Source organism: Salminus brasiliensis, chromosome 7 (genome assembly GCF_030463535.1).
Source record: "Salminus brasiliensis chromosome 7, fSalBra1.hap2, whole genome shotgun sequence".
NCBI classification, from domain to species: Eukaryota; Metazoa; Chordata; class Actinopteri; order Characiformes; family Bryconidae; genus Salminus; species Salminus brasiliensis.
Window position 1 is genome coordinate 30,845,804 of NC_132884.1, and position 18,719 is coordinate 30,864,522.

The 18,719-nt window shown below is 40.9% G+C and overlaps 1 protein-coding gene across 1 annotated transcript in view; it reads right to left on the bottom strand.

The window, feature by feature from the left end:
* Positions 1–998: 998 nt before the first annotated feature.
* LOC140560261 (potassium voltage-gated channel subfamily B member 1-like) overlaps positions 999–18,719 on the bottom strand; it is a 59,279-nt gene continuing 41,558 nt past the window's right edge. The window contains exon 3 of the mRNA XM_072684586.1: positions 999–5,823. Within this exon, the coding sequence (XP_072540687.1) occupies positions 3,934–5,823 (1,890 nt within the window). The 3' untranslated portion in view covers positions 999–3,933. The remainder of the gene's footprint in view (positions 5,824–18,719) is intronic.

The window sequence follows — 18,719 nt, forward strand, 5'->3', positions numbered from 1 at the left end:
CATATTTGTAACGGTACTATTAAATAACTTTTATATGTCTAAACTAAACCAGTCTATATTAAAACATCCTCTTTCATGACATTATCTCGAACCTGGAAGTATGTGAATCACTACACCCCCCTCCTTGTTCAGAATTATACTTTTCTCTAAACATGACTATTGAGACCCATACTGTCACATGTGCCAGTCGTAATCATGCCTGAGCCATGCATAAGTATATGTTTAAGTATTTTCATTTCATACAGAAGGTATTTTTATGATAAAAAAAATACATAACAGTAAATTACAGTTATACTGCTTTCTATGTTGTCTGTTGTCTGTCGCGCCACAAGAGGGCGTCCTAGTACTGCACTTCAAGCAGCGATGAATAAAGCGGCCTTAGATGGTGCTGTTGTGGCGCTGGGAGGGCTTAGATGGCTTTACTAGCTGAAAAAAATATATACTATATGAAAAACATTTTACATACTATACGTTTAATGGCAGGATGTATTACTTTATCATGATTTAGACATTTAAAAAACAATCTGCTTCCACTTCCTTATAAATCTGTGTTTTATTGATCTGGACTCTACATTGAAGCAGAAGCACGGATGCCTTCAGGAGCTTTAGGCCCCTTATTCTATTACTGCAATAGCTGACTTTGTATAATATGTTCATATTCATGTTCAGCCCAAATGATCTGCAGCCATCTTAATGAGACTGATTACCTGCATCACTACCTTTTTTCTCTCAAAGGACTCGGGAGAAGAGAAAGACATGCTAGAAATGACCATGTTCCTAATTTATGGTTCTATCTTCTCAGGCTTGAGGCAGTTTAATCAGTTATGTCCTCTGCATTTAAGGTAGTATGTCCTTTCATTCTTGTTCAGTTGAAAAGGTAATGACTTGATATCAGTACCGCCTTTACTGTCACATTCTGACCACATTTGTACCATTTTAGGAAGAGCAAGCACAGTAGGTCAGACAAGGCAGCACACCGTTTTCAACTTGTTCTTGGCCTTTATTTGCGTCTGCTGTCTATTTGTGGACAAACAGCTGTGATGGTAAAATAATGCAGTGACCCCTATGGTTCATGAGGGATAATAGTGTTGGGTTTTACATGAGTCTGACTAACGTTCCTTGCTCAGTAGGCCAGACTGCATGTCAGTGCCAGACTGTTTTGGATGGCGCTGCCATCACCATGGAAACTGTGTTGTCAGAGCTTTGCTATACCTGTTTGGAGTGCTCCCCTCTCTCTCTCTCTCTCTCTCTCTCTCTCTCTCTCTCTCTCTCTCTCTATACACTTCATTCTCACAAAACAACACCTACAGCCTGGTTTTCTGTGTTTTTATTCCTTGCAGAACATGTTTACCTTTCACTTAGACTCCCTCGGCCCTCAGACAAACACATCTGCTGGAACAAATGTCATGAAAGAAGGACAGAAAGTGATGGGCCGGTGGGTGGTACAAACATAGACAATGCAAACATGGACAAAGGGACAAAGTATCCACCTCTTTTAATGTAAAAACGTCAACAGCCAGAGAAGAAAACAGGACAGCAGCATCTAAATAATTTCTTTCCAAGGTCTGTCCTATTTTTAGTCTGCCTCATGCACAAGTGGAATTTTGAAAATGTCATATTACTTCTACATATCAAACGCCTTCAAAATGGTGGCAGACATTCAGCTCAGGCAAAACCTTTCATGCACCAATCTGCAGTTAGAACTGAACACGGATGCAACGAGCACCTGTGCTAATGGCTTTAGTATGTCTGGCAGTAAATCTTTCATTTGATTGGGAGCACAGGAGAGCTGAATCAATAGGATGAGATAGATGTGACCTGAATCTGTCACACATGGGGCAGGTAGGACACTAGGACAGCTGCAGTCCTTTTGCTAGTGTGCATTTATAGTATGTTGATTAAGAAGCCTACCATGTGTCACAAACAGTGTTAGGGATGTTTGTGTGGTTATAAAATGTCCTCATCTGTACGTGGCATGTTGATTCGGTTCGGATGTCGGTGCACTTCTATGTAATATGGCTTCTAAGACAGCAAACGCCCATCCCTGTTACCTGTATTCGTAATGTCTGGAACTTTCAGAATCTCTAACTGACAATCTAAGGCAGGGCAGTAGTTGCCAATTGGACATATGACATGATTTTGTGCTGATTCTCTCTGAGCCTTTAACTGAGTGAACACTTCATGAATTGTGTGTATGGCAAATGTGCTCATCTGAAAAGTTCCTTGTTAGTGGCAGTCATTAGTTAAAGTAAACAAAAAATATCAAAATTTTTAAAAAAATCACCCTTGAATACAGTCTATGCAGCACATAATTCTAGCTGCTTAGATGTGCTTCAGAGTTTGACTTTAAAGACTGCTTAGTCCTGCCCTGACTTTACCAGAGACTGTTAAGGGGATCATAATTTTGTTAGCCGCATCAGAGAACAGCTCTTTGGCTTCATTTATCGTACACTAAATTAAATGAAGGACAGGAATCTTTCACAACAAATACATAGACCAGAAGACAGTAGCAAACGATACAAAGAGATTATCTAACCAAATGATCTAGTAAATACAATCCCTTTAAAATAAATATTTCATACTATTTATATTGGAATGCAAAACTAAGAGATTAGCATAATTTATTCATCTAAGATTCATTGTTTAGAAAATATTTTAAAAATATACATTTTGGATTCCTTCATTTTTTTTTCATACTGCACCAAAGTCTATTGTATTCCACCAGAGCTGAAGTATCTAGCTATCATTTATAACAATATATCACTCCCAGCATTGATCTTTTATACAATCAACAAAGTTTTAAAACTTGCAGTTTTCAATCCTGAATCCTGTAAAGAAAAGAAAACAGTGTTTTCTGTGCTGTCCTTTCAGTCCTGGGGACCAGGCAATTGCTTTAGCTCCAAACATGTCGACTGATATTAGCCAATCAACCAAGGAGCATGGCTCTACTGATGTTTGATGTAGATGATCCCAGTGTCTTTTAAAAGCAGTTGAAGGGGAGCAGTCACATAAAAAAGAGAAAGAAAATAAAAGAAAACAAAGATTGAACAACTGAGCTGTACAAATAATTGAACAAGTAAATGTGACAAGTGACACATGAATTACGAATTCCTCTTGACAATGGGCTGTAACATGATTTGACCAACAATGGTGAATCACAGTGGATGTGTTCTCTGAAAGCACTGCACCTGCATAGCTCCACAGAGCAAGGTTTATGATATAGCAGGCAAAGGAGAAAGGAAATCAAGCAAACTTAAATATTTAATCTGTCTTTTTTTTTTTTTTTTTTTTTTAGAAAAAAAGATTGTATTGAAAACATAGAGCATTTGTACACATACGATGATACATCTGTTGGGACACTGATGTCAGCTGTTCACACATTCCCTTGCACTGTTTTGGTCTCTCTATATTTTGCTCATTCTCTCTCTTTCTCTCTCTGGCATTCATGCACACCCTCCTGCTTCAGCACACACACCCACATTCACAAAGACAACACATACTGTCAGCTCATAAAACTAAGGCCAGTTTTGAGGAAGAATCATACTTGGAAAAAAAAAACTGTGAAATTGCTCATTGCACAGAATGGCTTCAGTAAGTACCCAATTCTACAGAGTGGGATTGGAAACAGTTGGGGTTGGGAACTGTCAACCGTCAACCATGTCATTGTCAACCAAACTCTTAGGTTCTGTCCCTACCAAATGTTCTCAGACATGTGTTGTCATTCCAAAAGTCCTTGCTGGCTCAAGCAGCAATCTAATTTAAGAGTTTCTCCTAAAGCGTCTACTGAGTATTCAATATCCATGGAAGTGCAGCTCTTATGGTGTGTGTGTGTTTTGCCCAGATTTGGAATAGTGTTGAGTTGCCATCATCGTTGTCCTATGTCACCCATGCCACCATTCATAATTCCAGTTATTTCAGGCTACATTCCTTTTTTTAATTTTCATTGATTGTTTTAGTGCGCCCTCTGTCTCCTGAAATCACATGGTTTTCTTGTCCACCCCCTGACCGTCCCAGACTATTTTGCCCCAGCATCCTCTGGGACAGCTCTAGGTGGTTTGTTCCACGTTGTTGAGAGCTGTTGCTGAGCTTGGGGCTGGTGTTCCCTAAGAGACGCTCTGATGGACTAGAACCTGGTCCATCTTGAAGGTGGTCATCTTCATCTGTGTCTGCGTCAATGTACTTGCTGATGGACGCATCATGAAAAGTGAAAACCGTTGGAATCAGTGTTTCAGGAGTCTTCGGTGGAGTCTTGCTGCTGGCAGTGGTGTAGACAGACACTTCTGGGCTCATTATGGAGCGATCAGAGACTACAGAACTGTCTGAAAGAGCAGCAGAGCCTCCGCCCTGGGTTGAACCTGCAGTAGTTTCTCCAGAGAAAAAGTTCACCTTGAGGGATCTTGTCTTTAGGGGGTTGCCAATCCGAAGACCTCGGGGGCTGTCTGAGAACATGGTCCGTCCAGGCTTGGGTGGACCAACAGGATTCTTCATGGACTCATGCTCAAGGGTTGTCTCCAGTCCTGGATTAGCACTGACTCTGCTGGGCTGGGTTGAGATTGGGCTGTGTGAGAATCTTGAGCTCTCCAGAAAGTCTGTAGCACAGCTGATAAAGCTGTCAATGCTCGACATGCTTCTCATATCCATTACACCTTCAGTTGTGGTGGGTGCTCGGTCAGCAGGAATGCTTCTCATTTCCATTTCATCTTTCCTTTTGGCTGATTTAGACAACGGACCTCGCTCCTTACTGTTCAGGTTGGGCTGGGACTGGGTCTTACCCATTTTGCTGTACATCTCTTCCAACTTCTGAACATTGAGATGTTGTGGGCTGGATGGACTGGTGGCTCTAACTGGAGAGCCTTGCTCTTGGCCTGTGAAAGACTTGTTGGAACTGGTTTCTGAGATGGTGCGTTTGGGTGTCCATTTCCAGCGGGTGGGAGACGTGTTACAGTTGTCCTGCACTTTCTCTTTTTTCACCATGTTTTCGTCAGTCTTCTCTGTCACCACCACGTCCATGAGCTCTGCATTTCGAACAAAAGCATCCTTTATGTTCATAGACACTATACTACCATTTCTCTTGGCCCTCTCTAGAGCCTCTCTCCTCTTGATGGCTTTCTCTTGTCTTTTCTGCTCCTTATAGAACTCAGAGAAGTTGTTTACAATAATAGGGATGGGCAGGGCAATGACAAGCACTCCTGCAATGCAGCAGAGACCACCAACAATCTTTCCTAATAAAGTTTTGGGATAGATGTCTCCATAGCCTACAGTAGTCATGGTAATGGTGGCCCACCAGAAGGAGGCTGGGATGCTCTTGAATTTTGTGTCTTCTTCATCTTTCTCTGCAAAGAAGACCAAGCTAGAGAAGATCATGATGCCCATAGCTAAGAATAGGATTAGTAGGCCCAGTTCATTGTAACTGCGTCGTAACGTGAATCCCAGTGATTGTAGTCCTGTGGAGTGACGAGCCAATTTAAGGATTCTCAGAATTCGCATAATCCGAAATATCTGCACAACTCGCCGCACATTCTGAAACTGTAGCACACTCTTGTTGGACTCCGTCAGGAAGATGGTGACGTAGTATGGAAGTATGGCTAGCAGGTCGATAATGTTGAGTGGGCCTTTGAAGAACTTCCATTTATTGGGTGAGGAGAGAAACCGAAGAAGGTATTCCATGGTAAACCAAGCGATACAGACTGCTTCTACATGGGCCAGCTGAGGGTTGTCTGTTGCTTGTCCGAACTCGTCTATGTCTTGTAGCTCTGGAAGTGTGTTGAGTGATAGGGCGATGGTGGACAGCACAATAAACAGGATTGAGATGATGGCCAAAATCTGTGGAAACACAACAAAAACAAAATGACTCACTATTTCATAAGATGATCCGTGAATGTGAACGTCTGAATGCAGTTACAGCTGGTTGAGTCTCAAATATAGCAATGAATGTGAAAATAACCATGGTGATGCATCATGGAATATATTCCCCCTGATTCTAAGGTGGTTATCACAAAATCTGGCAGCGCTGATTGCGGCCTGGCATGGTCACCAAGATGCTTCACATCTGAGTGTGCTGTTCAGTATTTTAAGATCTGTTACCTCCTGCTCTGGTGGTGATATGAAATTTCCGTTTAAATCAGCATTGAATTACTTAAAGGAGACTGAAGTTAATAATAAGAGTCTTTTTGTGAAGCTGATGCTGGGTACATATTACTTATTCATGACCCACTTATTGAGCTAATTCTCCTTCTGCATTTTCTACAGAGCCATGCAGCCAAATTAGGGACTGTGGAATACATCTTAAAACACTGGTATGAAACACTATGTAAAACAGAACTGACCTTACAGTACATAACTATGTACTTAAATAACAGTGTGAGGCACTATACTACTGTACAGCGGTGGAATACACTGCAGTTGCTTCTTTAAAAAGAAAAGGAAACAAAGGACAAAGCAGTCAGTAGTGAAGTCTTTCTAAGTGAAACTCAAAGCTTGCATTTTGGTGTTTCCTTGGCAACAAGCTATGGCACTGAGCCCAGCGTGTGTTTTTGACTGACAGTGAGACTAGAGTGCTGTGGATGTAGCACTGGAATGATTGGATAGGGGAGATGCCACTTGTTGGTGTTTGTGGTGACAGCACGAGGCTGTGATTGTTGACAGGCAATGTCTCCTCCACGATGAGCTGTGACACACACTGTCTCAGTCACAATGCCTGTGTTCCTTTCTTTCTACCTCCCTGACTTGGTCTTGTACTCGTCATCTCCTTTCCTTTCCTCCTCCTCCTCCTCCTCCTCCTCCTCTCTCTCTCTCTCTCTTTTAAGTCAAAGGCAGCATGGTGTGGTAGGCCTTGGGGTAGACAGTTGCTAGCAATGCTAATGCTAGTATACACTGTGTGCAGAATTATTCAGCAAATGAGTATTTTGATCACATCATCCTTTTTATACATGTTGTCCTACTCCAAGCTCTATAGGCTTGAAAGCCAACTACCAATCAAGTAAATCAGGTGATGTGCATCTCTGTAATGAGAAGGGGTGTGGTCTAATGACATCAACACCCTATATAAGGTGTGTTTAATTATTAGACAACTTCCTTTCCTTTGGCAAAATGGGTCAGAAGAGAGATTTGACGGACTCTGAAAAGTCAAAAATTGTGAGATGTCTTGCAGAGGGATGCAGCAGTCTTGAAATTGCCGAACAATCAAGCGTTTCATGGCAAATAGCCAACAGGGTTGCAAGAAACGTGTTGGGAAAAAAAAGGAGCAAAATAACTGCCCATGATTTGAGGAAAATCAAGCGTGAAGCTGCCAAGATGCCATTTACCACCAGTTTTGCCATATTTTAGAGCTGCAACATTACTGGAGTATCAAAAAGCACAAGGTGTGCGATACTCAGGGACATGGCCAAGGTAAGGAAGGCTGAAAAACGACCACCTTTGAACAAGAAACATAAGATAAAACGGCAAGACTGGGCCAAGAAATATCTTAAGACTGATTTTTCTAAGGTTTTATGGATTGATGAAATGCGAGTGACTCTTGATGGGCCAGATGGATGGGCCCGAGGCTGGATCAGTAAAGGGCAGAGAGCTCCACTCCGACTCAGACGCCAGCAAGGTGGAGGTGGGGTAGTGGTATGGGCTGGTATCATCAAAGATGAACTTGTGGGACTTGATGAACTTCGGGTTGAGGATGGAGTGAAGCTCAACTCCCAGACCTACTGCCAGTTTCTGGAAGACATCTTCTTCAAGCAGTGGTACAGAAAGAAGTCTGTATTGTTAAAAAAAAAACATGATTTTCATGCAGGACAATGCTTCATCACATGCATCCAAATACTCCACAGCGTGGCTGGCCAGTAAGGGTCTAAAAAAAGAAAAAATTATGACATGGCCCCCTTGTTCACCTGATCTGAACCCCATAGAGAACCTGTGGTCCCTCATAAAATGTGAGATCTACAGGGAACTGTAAACAGATCAAGCAACTGACAGAATCGATGGCTTTTGAGAGTCATCATAAAGAAAGGTGGCTATATTGGTCACTGATTTGTTTTTGGTTTTGTTTTTGAATGTCAGAAATGTTTATTTTTAAATTTTGTGTTATATTGGTTTACCTGGTGAAAATAAACAAGTGAGATGGGTATATATTTATTTTTTATTAAGTTGCCTAATAATTCTGCATAGTAATATTTACCTGCACAAACAGATATCCTCCTAAGATAGCCAAATCTAAAAAAAACCCACTCCAACTTCCAAAAATATTAAGCTTTGATATTTATGAGTCTTTTGGGTTGATTGAGAACATAGTTGTTGTTGTTCAATAATAAAAAGAATCCTCTCAAATACAACTTGCCTAATAATTCTGCACACACTGTACAGGACAGAACAAGCAGGGAGGGCATTTCACAAAGGAAGATTTCCCACAGAATGTAAGCCCACCGTACCCATCAGCTGTCTTGACGAAAGTTTTATCATCCCTCTGACTGGACAGACCAAAATCTGGGCTTACATTGTCTCTAGAACTGAAAAATTATGCTGAACATACTGAAAAAACATACTGAACATTTTTCACTTTTGTTCAAAGTGTCTTGAAAGTCATATTTTTAAAATGTCTTTGTGTTTACTGGATCTGTTCTTCTGCCCCTTGAATGAACCATTTAGCCAGCATTTATATGATTTAACCTTTAAACCCTCAAATACCTTGTTTTGTTTTGCCACTTACCTACAATAATATCCAATAATGTCTATTTTCTTGTATTTAGAAAAGCACATGATGAAGCAGTTGCCCACTGGCGTCTACTAAGTGTGTTTAGAGTCAATTGTAATCAACTACATAATATAGATCTATGTAAGACAACTCACAACCATTACTTCCTCTGACAACCCTTACTTCTTCTGTGCTCAGGTCCAGCATGATAGCAAGCAATCTTTTTAGATTTTATTAAGGTTAATGCCTTTAGGGAATGTGAACTCATTTAACCTAATAAGTAAAAAAGTAATTTAACTGTTCACTTTGAACTTTGAAATGATGTTAACTGGCTGTTGCATTTTACTGTGGTGCAGATGTAGTTGTGTTAAGGCGTTTGCTAATGGGCTGGGTGTATGTCATTTCAGGGGCATAAAAATAACGAACCAAGACATAACCGTTTTGGAACATTTTGGAAACGGGTGTTATTTGATTTTGCTGGATTTTCTTTTAAGTGTATGGTGTTCGAGATTAATGCTGTACCACTTCTATGAACCAAACACTCATTTTTCAACTGTACCAGGATAGTCAATAGTCTTTCGTTCTAGGTTACCTTTGGTATGCCTTTGGTATCTCCTTTGGTATACAGTTGGTATGGAAATAATGACCTAAATAAAGATGTTTTGTCCTACATCCAGCCTCTGTCTCTTTTAATCTACATGAACTTAAAGGAATGGCATGTACATGTGATGAAAACGGACTGTGGTCACATGTGTGGATGCTGGAGTGGGATCAGCATGATAAAAACATGACTAATGTGGCATGACGCACAGATGCGACACATGGCAGCCATGACCAATGAGATACACACTGCATACACATAAGAGTGGGAAGCAAAGCCATACAGAAACTGTCTTATCTTCTGCTTCTGGAGATAGGAACCACACATACACACATCACACACACACACACACACACACATTATTACATAGGATTATTATGTCTGAGCACAGCCTAGATGAGTATTAATTATGAAAGAAATCTGCTTTCAGCTGACTAGAGGGAATACCACCTACTCTAGGTCTAAGAGGCACGGATAGAGTACACAGAGCAACTCAGAAATAACAGGGAACGTGCAGGGTGGTTTCAGACAGAGAATGTTCTGTGTGTACGTCTGTATGTCTCAGTACTGTAGGTAACTAGAATATGCAGGAGAGGTCCTGAGACATATTGGTGTCATGGGACACCAACTCACATCGTCTGCTTAAGGACCTGCATGTGTGTGCTTATGATTGGGTTTCTATAGCGTGTGTGTACAAGCGGCTCTCTGAACACTGTAGTTTAAACAAGACACAGACAATTGGATTGGTTTTAAAATAGCCAAACCTGATCTATTAAAACATGCCCTACTATTAACTTTGGTGGAGCTGCACAAGATCTCTCACAAGAACTGCAAAACACATTTTTCAATACCTTTAAAGTTCAACTTTTTCTGCTTATTACAGTAATTTTAATCACGTGATGTTAAGGTGTGGACTCTGGGGTGTTAAGTCCATTGTGCTTCTTAGTTTGATTTGATCAAATCATCTTTTAGATCTGTTTTCTTTTTTTAGTAAGGGTTTCATGATGAACTCCACATCCTGTGTGTGTGTGTATTTGTGTGTTTTTGTATGTGCACGTCTGTCCTGCTTTTTGGGTTTCATCCGGAGAACAAAGGACAAGTTGTGGGACGTGCTATTTTCAGTGCAAACACACACACAGACAAAAAAGTGCATACACGTGCACACACTCCTCTCTTTGCCGTCTCTGTAATTAGACCATTACTAGGCCCCTTTTCCAGCCCCTCTGAGGCTACCTGAATATTTCATCTTCTCTTGGGGCTGCTGCTGCACTCCGCAGGTGTGTGTGCGTGCATATGTGACAGACAGACAGAGAGAGGGAGAGAGATGTTGCTTGTGGGTACATGGAGGACCTGAGGGCAGAGGGGGAGGCCACTTCTTCTCTCTTTCCCTTCTCATCTCCTCATCTTCCTTTTCTTTTTCTCCCCTTCATCTCAAGGTTAGTGTTGTTCAGAGTGAAGCAGAAGACAGGAGGGAGCTGTCCCAGACACACAATGCTGCCAAACAAACTCTACTTATCCACCTTCTATCAGCCACTGTGGGACAGCTCAACGAGTGCAGGGTCTGTGTGAGTGCATCTGCATGTGTATGTGTGTGTATGTGCTGTGTGCTGATGTGAATAATGAGCCTCTCTTATCTGCTTTTGCGCTGTGCGGCTGGACGGAAATGTGTTTTATCAAATGCAGTGAAGTGGAGGGAATTCACAAATAAGTCCCTGCCTTTGTCTGCTTATGTATGCAGGTGTGGCTTTTCATGTATGCGAGATGCAGGAGGTTTTGTTGATCATCGCAGAGTGTTATCATTGTGTGTGTGTGTTATGGGTTTTGGTAAATATATGCCTATAAGTAAACAATATAGCCATGATCTCTAATAGATAAGGTGCTTTCTCTTATGTAAGACTAATACACTGTCAGTGCAAGGTGTAGGGATGGGACACTATGTGGATATTACTGGCCAAATCTATCTAGGCTTTATTAATGATTAACATTATTATAATTGGTAATTAATAACCCTTCATATGATAAAGTTCTTGTTACATATGTCAAAAAGGGTACACATCTTCTCATTAGTAAATTCAGCTACTTTAGGATCACCAACTGATGACAGAGGCTCTGAATTGTGCATACACGTACACTGCTTGTATAATCTCCACAGCAAGGCATTGCCAACAGAATGCCACACATGGCAAGCATTATACAGGGCTTTAAAGGCCCCTATCACTGTGTGTGTGATGGACTACCTTTTGGTACTCCAACAGTACATTTTGGATGAAAAGTATTTGTCCAATATAAGCATAAGTATTGCTCTTGTGCCGGAACGCAATTAAATCCTGACAGAAATGTTGTATCTAGAGTAAAGCCTTCTCAGAAAAGTAGAAGCTTTTGCTGCAGCAAAGGGGACACACTCCCTATGAATACCTCAATATCTATAAAAGGCCTTCTATCAAGCTCCTAATGTACCTGTCTGCAAGCTTTTGGACATATTGTCACTCTCCATAAATTAGAAATGAGTCATTTCTGTTAGCATACCAGTTTCTAATAATATGTTACCACTATGCTAATTCTGATATGCATGAGCATCTTTTGGCTGCTCTGGATTAAACATGGTCATTTGAAGCTTGTAAATGACATTGAATGTTTTAATTCATTTTTTTTTTTATTGTAAACCGATATTTTATATATGGTGTCTTGTAAGTAGCATTCATTGTACATCAAACATTGATTGGTTGACTCCTCTGTCACTATCTAAATATCTATAAAAGACTTTGCTTGAGCTTCTGGAGTATTAACCAATGAGAGAGCTTGCTAGGTACAGAGGGAAAATATTTAGATACATATTTTATGAAATAACAGCATTTGTAACACTACTTGCAGAGTTAAAATACAAGTATAATTATGAAATAATTTGTAAAAATGAATAAACATGTTTTTACAGATATTTCTTTTTCAGTTCTCAGATATTTTCTGAAGGCCTAGAATGCCTTGAGGGTTCCCCCTGATAATATACAGTACATATAATATTTTTTTTTTATTATGTGTGGGGCGGTGATCATCCAACACCCTGATTCACTAATGCTCTTGTCGCTGAATGTAATCAAATCCTCACAGCATTGTTCCAAAATCTACATTGTAAAAAAAGTTCGGAAACTTTATGGTGTCAAACCATGACAGTAAAAGACTGTAAACAAAGGTTGGATACAGTTTTGTAACAGTGAAATACTGTGAATACATATATCAGCCAAATACATTCAGAAATATTTATATAACGCCCAACTTCTGTTCTGTTGTTTTTGTGAAAAAAAAAAAAACAGACTGCATTGATGCTGGGTTTAATGATTTCTCACATGTTGATGTGATTTTTTGCGGCAATATTATTTAATTATTTATTATTTATTAGTTTACAATTTACGTCTTAAGTTCTCACAGTGTATCTATTTTTTTCAAAGTAATGTGTTGTAAACAAGACAGTTTTTGAATATTAATGTACAGTACAACATACTGTAATGTCTTATGCATTGTAATAATTTATTTTGTGATAACATTCTGGTAAACACAGCTGCTGGTGTTATACTGTATATTATACAGATTCTTAGTGTATGTTCTCTATAAGAGGTCAAAATCAGTCTCTTTATGATCGATGCAGTATTTTTGGACAATACCCAGGATATACTCAGAAAAGTGTAATTTCTGTGGTATAACTTATAATAATGATAATATACAAATATTTTTATGTTACCTCTAGCTGATATTTACTGATAACCATCCTCATCAAAATCAAGGGATTAGAATCAATGGCATGGGATCATAACCCATGGAAAAAGGGGGGGCTATACATCTGTAGCCGGGAAACAGCAAGGGAGATGAGAAGCACTGATAAAGGAATGAATTCACAGCAGTCTCTGCAGGAGGTGAAGAAAGCTAGGAGCGTGTGAATAAAGACAGATAGCCTTGCTAAGACTGAGTGAACATGGGGTGGGAAGTGTGTGTGTGTGTGTGGGGGGGGGGGGGGGGGGGGGATTTGAGAGAGAGATAGGGTGAGTGCTGGATGGAGGAAGTAATAAATGAGTGGAAACATCATTGCTACCTGGGGCAAAGGACGATGAAGGATAAATATAATAGGATTGCATTACTATATAAAGCCGTCTTGGACAGGAAGTTTCCTCTGAGGAGGCTGGTGTCCCCTGGCCACTGTTACTGTGTGCATGGTGTGGGTGTGTTTTCCTCTTTGTGTGAGTGTGTATGCGCATGTGTTCCTTCCCCTCATCTCACCTTCACACCCTTCCTCTCAGCAGGAGAGAAGGGAATTCTCTCTCTCTTTCTCTGTCTGTCTCTCCCACCTTCACTCTCTCTGTCCTCACATGCTGTTTAGTTTTTAGAGGATCACAGATGGAAAGACCTAATCCTGTTACTTATGCCTCACTTCAGTCAAAATGTAGCCAATGATGAAAAGGTAATGCATTGAATGGACATGATTAAAATATGTTTATTATTTCTACATGAATTAAATAAATTAATAATGAATTAATACATAACAACTAATAGACTTATTTCCAAAAGCAAGTCAACTGGAGGACTGACTTGTGTTAATATATGTATATATGTGTATATATATATATTTATTTTAATTTATTTATTCAGTTTTTTACCCAATTTTCTTCTCTAAATTTAGATGGCCCAACCAACTCATTAGTACTCTCCCCATATCACCTGTAATGGCTCCCGACACTGGGAAGGTGAGGATTGACACATACACAAACAGCTACCACCTCTTTTTGTATTGCCGTCGATGCAACATCACCGGGTAACCAACGTCCTCAGAGAAAAAGGCCGGGTTCCCAGCTCTGATGCATCGGTTAGCAGAAGGAATGTGTCAGCCAGCATCACACAAGCCATGTAAGGAAAGAGAGAGAACCATTCATCAACCCGAGAAAGCAAGGCCATTTGTGCTCTCTGCGGCTCCAGCTGCTGATGGCAGGCAGCATAATGCGAGACTCCAACCAGCGATCTTGTGTTAATACATTTCATTCATGTGGAAACGATGTACAATTTTGAGGCATGTCATTTTTTGATGTGCAGAGATGTTATTTTTAAATCTGGCTAAATGTTTGATCACTAAGGTAAAAAAAGTGTGGCGTTTTTAATTATCAAAAAGTTGCTCCGATGCACTTGAGTGCCTATTATAATCACCATGAAACCCAAGTGAAGCAGTGAACACAAACACATACACACATACAGACACTGGGGAGAGCAGCTAGAGAGTAGTTCCATGTTTTTTTGTTGTTTTTTTCCCAGCTGGTTGTTCACACTCCTTCTTTTTCCTCTCATCCTTTTTAATCAATACCCCCCATTCTTCAACTGTAAAACAGGCACCAGCACTCAGGAATGGCCTCAGTGTCTTTTTTCTGAGACAAATAGGGGGGAATGACAGAAAGCGAGAAGGAGAGAATGTGGGGAAGAGGGGAGAGAGAGAAAAAGAGAGAGAGATTCAGATGTTGATGGACAGAAACATGGTTTGGTGCAAAGGAGGAGCCGCTGAAATGCTTTCATTAGTGAGAGAAGGAGCCACAGCAAAGAAAAACACTGTTCTTCTAGAACACCGAGAGACGGTGTGTAATAATACAGCCTGGCGAGGGAGCAGTCATCATCCTCTCACTTCCTTACTTATCTTCCAAATAAATTGGCCCCAGTTTTAATAGGCACAAGAGAGTTGGGCTTTTGTGGCTTTAGATGCTGTGGTGACTGGGCTTATATGTCGCAGTAAGATCGCTTTTATGGATGCACTTCATTATTTATTTATTTCACAACACTCGTTCCCTGCTTTTTTTGTGATTTACAGTTATTACCAGATGCTCTGGACCTGAAATAACTGGAGTGAGCCTTGTTGCATATATAAAGAATTCAGAGTTAATCCTGTTTTTTTTTTGTTTGTTTTTTTTTTTTTTTTTAAGTAACTGTCTCTATTGCCCGGGAAAGCTTTCTACTAGATTTTGTAGCATTTATGTGAGGATTTGATTGCCTTCAGACAAAACAAGAGCATTAATAAGGTCAGGATGTTGGGTGATCACAACCCTAACTCATCCCTAACTCCTCATCTCATCACAAACGCATTGGATGGAGCATCATCATTCCAGAGAACACAGTTCCACTGCTCCACAGCTAAATGCTGAGGGGCTTTATACCCCTCTAGCCCATGAATGGCATTAGGCATGGTACCAATAGGTTCATGTTTCTCATGTCCACAAACATTCAGACATATAGTGGTGGTATTAGAAAGCTTTGGTTTATACATATCGTTACTGTACTGCAGTCTTTGTAAAGGTGCGAGTCAATGATACAGATTCAGAATCCAGCTAAACAAGACCACTTAACAATAGGATTGCGCAGTATCCACTTTTTTATGCCGTCATATCATCTTTAAATATTAGCACAGTACACAGTAAAGGGAGGGGGAAGTAGCGTAAGTAGCACATATGGTCCTATGTTTACATGCCTTCTGTGCCACCGAAAAACTAAAGGTTACAAAGTTGACTTTGCTTACATTGTCACCCAATAAGTGAACACTGCTCAATAGTCAAACCAACCATTCGATAAATGTTAAACCATCAGTCTGACAGTAATTACAAATGTTGAACTGTTGTGAATCAGGTGAGATTTGAGATTTGACTGACAGAAACCCTGAACGATAATGACTCAAATCTGAAGGATGAAGTTAAGCGACTGGTATTGGAAGGACCAAGAGCAGAACTGAAGGTTTTTTCATGTTGTGGTGGGTCTGTAGCTCACTCACTATTCCACCATTTGCTTGGCTTGCTTCTTACCTCATTACTGTTAAACAGCTCAACCTTACTTAACAGCTCAACACAATCTGGCACAAATGTGTGGTGATTTAGGGGCGCAGTTCTTATGATGCTAATTGATGCTACTAATCTTCTATTGTTTGTTAGCTGCATTAGCCTCATAACTACAGGACAAAAGTAAAGCAGCAAACTTCAGACATCACACTGGTACATTCTGTTGTCCTTCAAAGGTTTACAGCCTGTACTGCACCACAACAGACGTGTGTCCGCTCTCCTCTGTTTGTTCCCTTGCTGACTTTTTTATGGCTGCTCTTAGACACCCCTCTATCCATCAGCTATCCCCGGCGGAGGGACTGAGGGGACCATAAGCACACCATCATGCCAGGTGACAGAGACAGAGTGTCCTGCCCTAATGGACAGGTGCTGCTATCACACATACACACACACACATGCACACTGTGCGACCTGATAGCGGTTCTGTGGTATGCCGGCTCTAAGGGCGCAGTCAGAGATGAATGAGTGGGTGCAAACAGCGCAAGTTCTTTGGAGGTGTGAAGGTGCTTTGGTGGTGGAGCGCCAGCTGTGTGTGTGTGTGTGTGTGTATACGCACACCTGTGCATAACGTTGTGAAGGAGCACTAGAGGGGAAACATGAACCAGGGACAGTCAGCAGAGTCTGTGTTTATATGTATGTAACTGACATTGCAGGAAGAGCTCTATATATCAGGGGTGGGGAACTTAGGACCAGCACAGTTTGGTGATTTTCCTGGTCTAACACACCTCCCAAATCCAGCAATTCATGGGCAAGTTGAATCAGGTATGCTTGATCAGATGAAAACCCAACCATTGACCAAGAGTATATATATATATATACTATAATATTTTAAACAAAACAATGATACATTTGTACAGTGTAGTGTTTTGTGACCAAGTTACTATGCTGCCAGTCAACTGACGCTACCTAAGGAACATTCAATTGTTTTGCAAACTAATAAAGTCCACAATTTTAGTGAATGGTCAGTTACTCCTGACCGAAGCTGCATGTGAATATTCAAACCAAACAACACAATGGATTTTGGCTATTCCTTGCCCACTTAGTGTACATCATTTATACAATATATATTAAAGGTAAAGGTGCACGTATTTGTCACTGTAAATGTGTCCTCTGCATTTAACCCATCTGTGGTAGTGAACACACACTCACACACACTAGTGAACTAGGGGCAGTAAGTACACACACACCCAGAGCGGTGGGCAGCCAACTCCAGCGCCCGGGGAGCAGAGAGGGTAAAGGGCCTTGCTCAATGGCCCAACAGTGGCAGCTTGCCAAGCCCGGGAATCGAACCCACAACCCTGTTATCGATAGCCTGGCGCTCTAACCGCTGAGCCACCACAGCCCACTTACAGTACATTATGGATTGTTACAGGGCACTGAAAATTCAGAACACACAACACTAATCACAAATACTGAGGTCAGCATCTATTTTATCCCAGCAACCATTTGAGAGAACACAGCAACTTCTATTTATTTAGTTTGTTAAGAATTTGACATTATTTGTGTTTGTTTATTTAATATGATATATATTAAGTAATGCTTAATAATGGGCAAATATATAATTATAAACATATTAAATTGCACATTGACTAACAGTTGACTAACAAATGTGCTAATGTTTATATTATATGTTTATTTTGAGCATTAAGTTAAAAAAGGCCAATAAAAATCATTCATGATCGTGCCCCCCCCCCCCCTACACACACACACACACCTAAAAACCAAAGATAAATAATCATTTTTAAATAATAAAATTGTTAAAATGTCCACTGCTGCTCATTATTGCTACATAGCTCTCATGAGAAAACCATCAGCATGCTATAGAATGGCTTTGCCATTGCAGATCTACTTTAGGAAATTTTCTAAGGGCAGGATGCCATTCCCCTCTCTCAGCATAACTTTATAAGGTAGTTCAAGGTTGAGGTACTTCTAGTTCCTCTGCTGTTTTGATGAATAGCTCTATCTCACAAATGACCCTGGTGCTAACACACTCCAGTACAGAGGCGGGGGTGGGGGTCGTTAAAACCCTGCCACTTCAAAGGAAGACCAGCAGATGACTTTCACCTCAGCAGATAATATCAGATAATATCACTACAGCGTCACACTGAGAAACATCAAAACATGAGGAAATCACTGTTGAATGTCTTGCAGTGGAAGAGCAGTAAAAAGCTCACTCAGGCACTGGTGAAAGCGCACATCCAGGCAGTGAGACTGGGGTTAAGTGGATGCATGGTGGAGAGGGAGCTGCAGGCCACCCAAGCAAGAGTATTGCTAGCCCGCTTGCTGGTGAGAGGCCGGAGCAGACATGGAGGCTTTTCTCTAGGCGGAGAAAATGAGAGAGACTGCAGGCTGTAGGGGAGTGTGCCAGAGCTGATGGGATGAGTAGGCCGGCGGTGAGCCGGGGTGGATGTGGTGGGCGGTCTTGTGGGCCTGGAAATGAATAATACCATGAGAAAGGAATTGAGGAGGAGGCAGCACACCGGCTGGGGAACTTTGAGAAAATATGAAGAAATTCGAATAGTGCCTACATCTTCAAGAACCAAAGTTAGCAAAGCTTAGCGCTTGGGCCCTAAAGGACCACACTGGCACT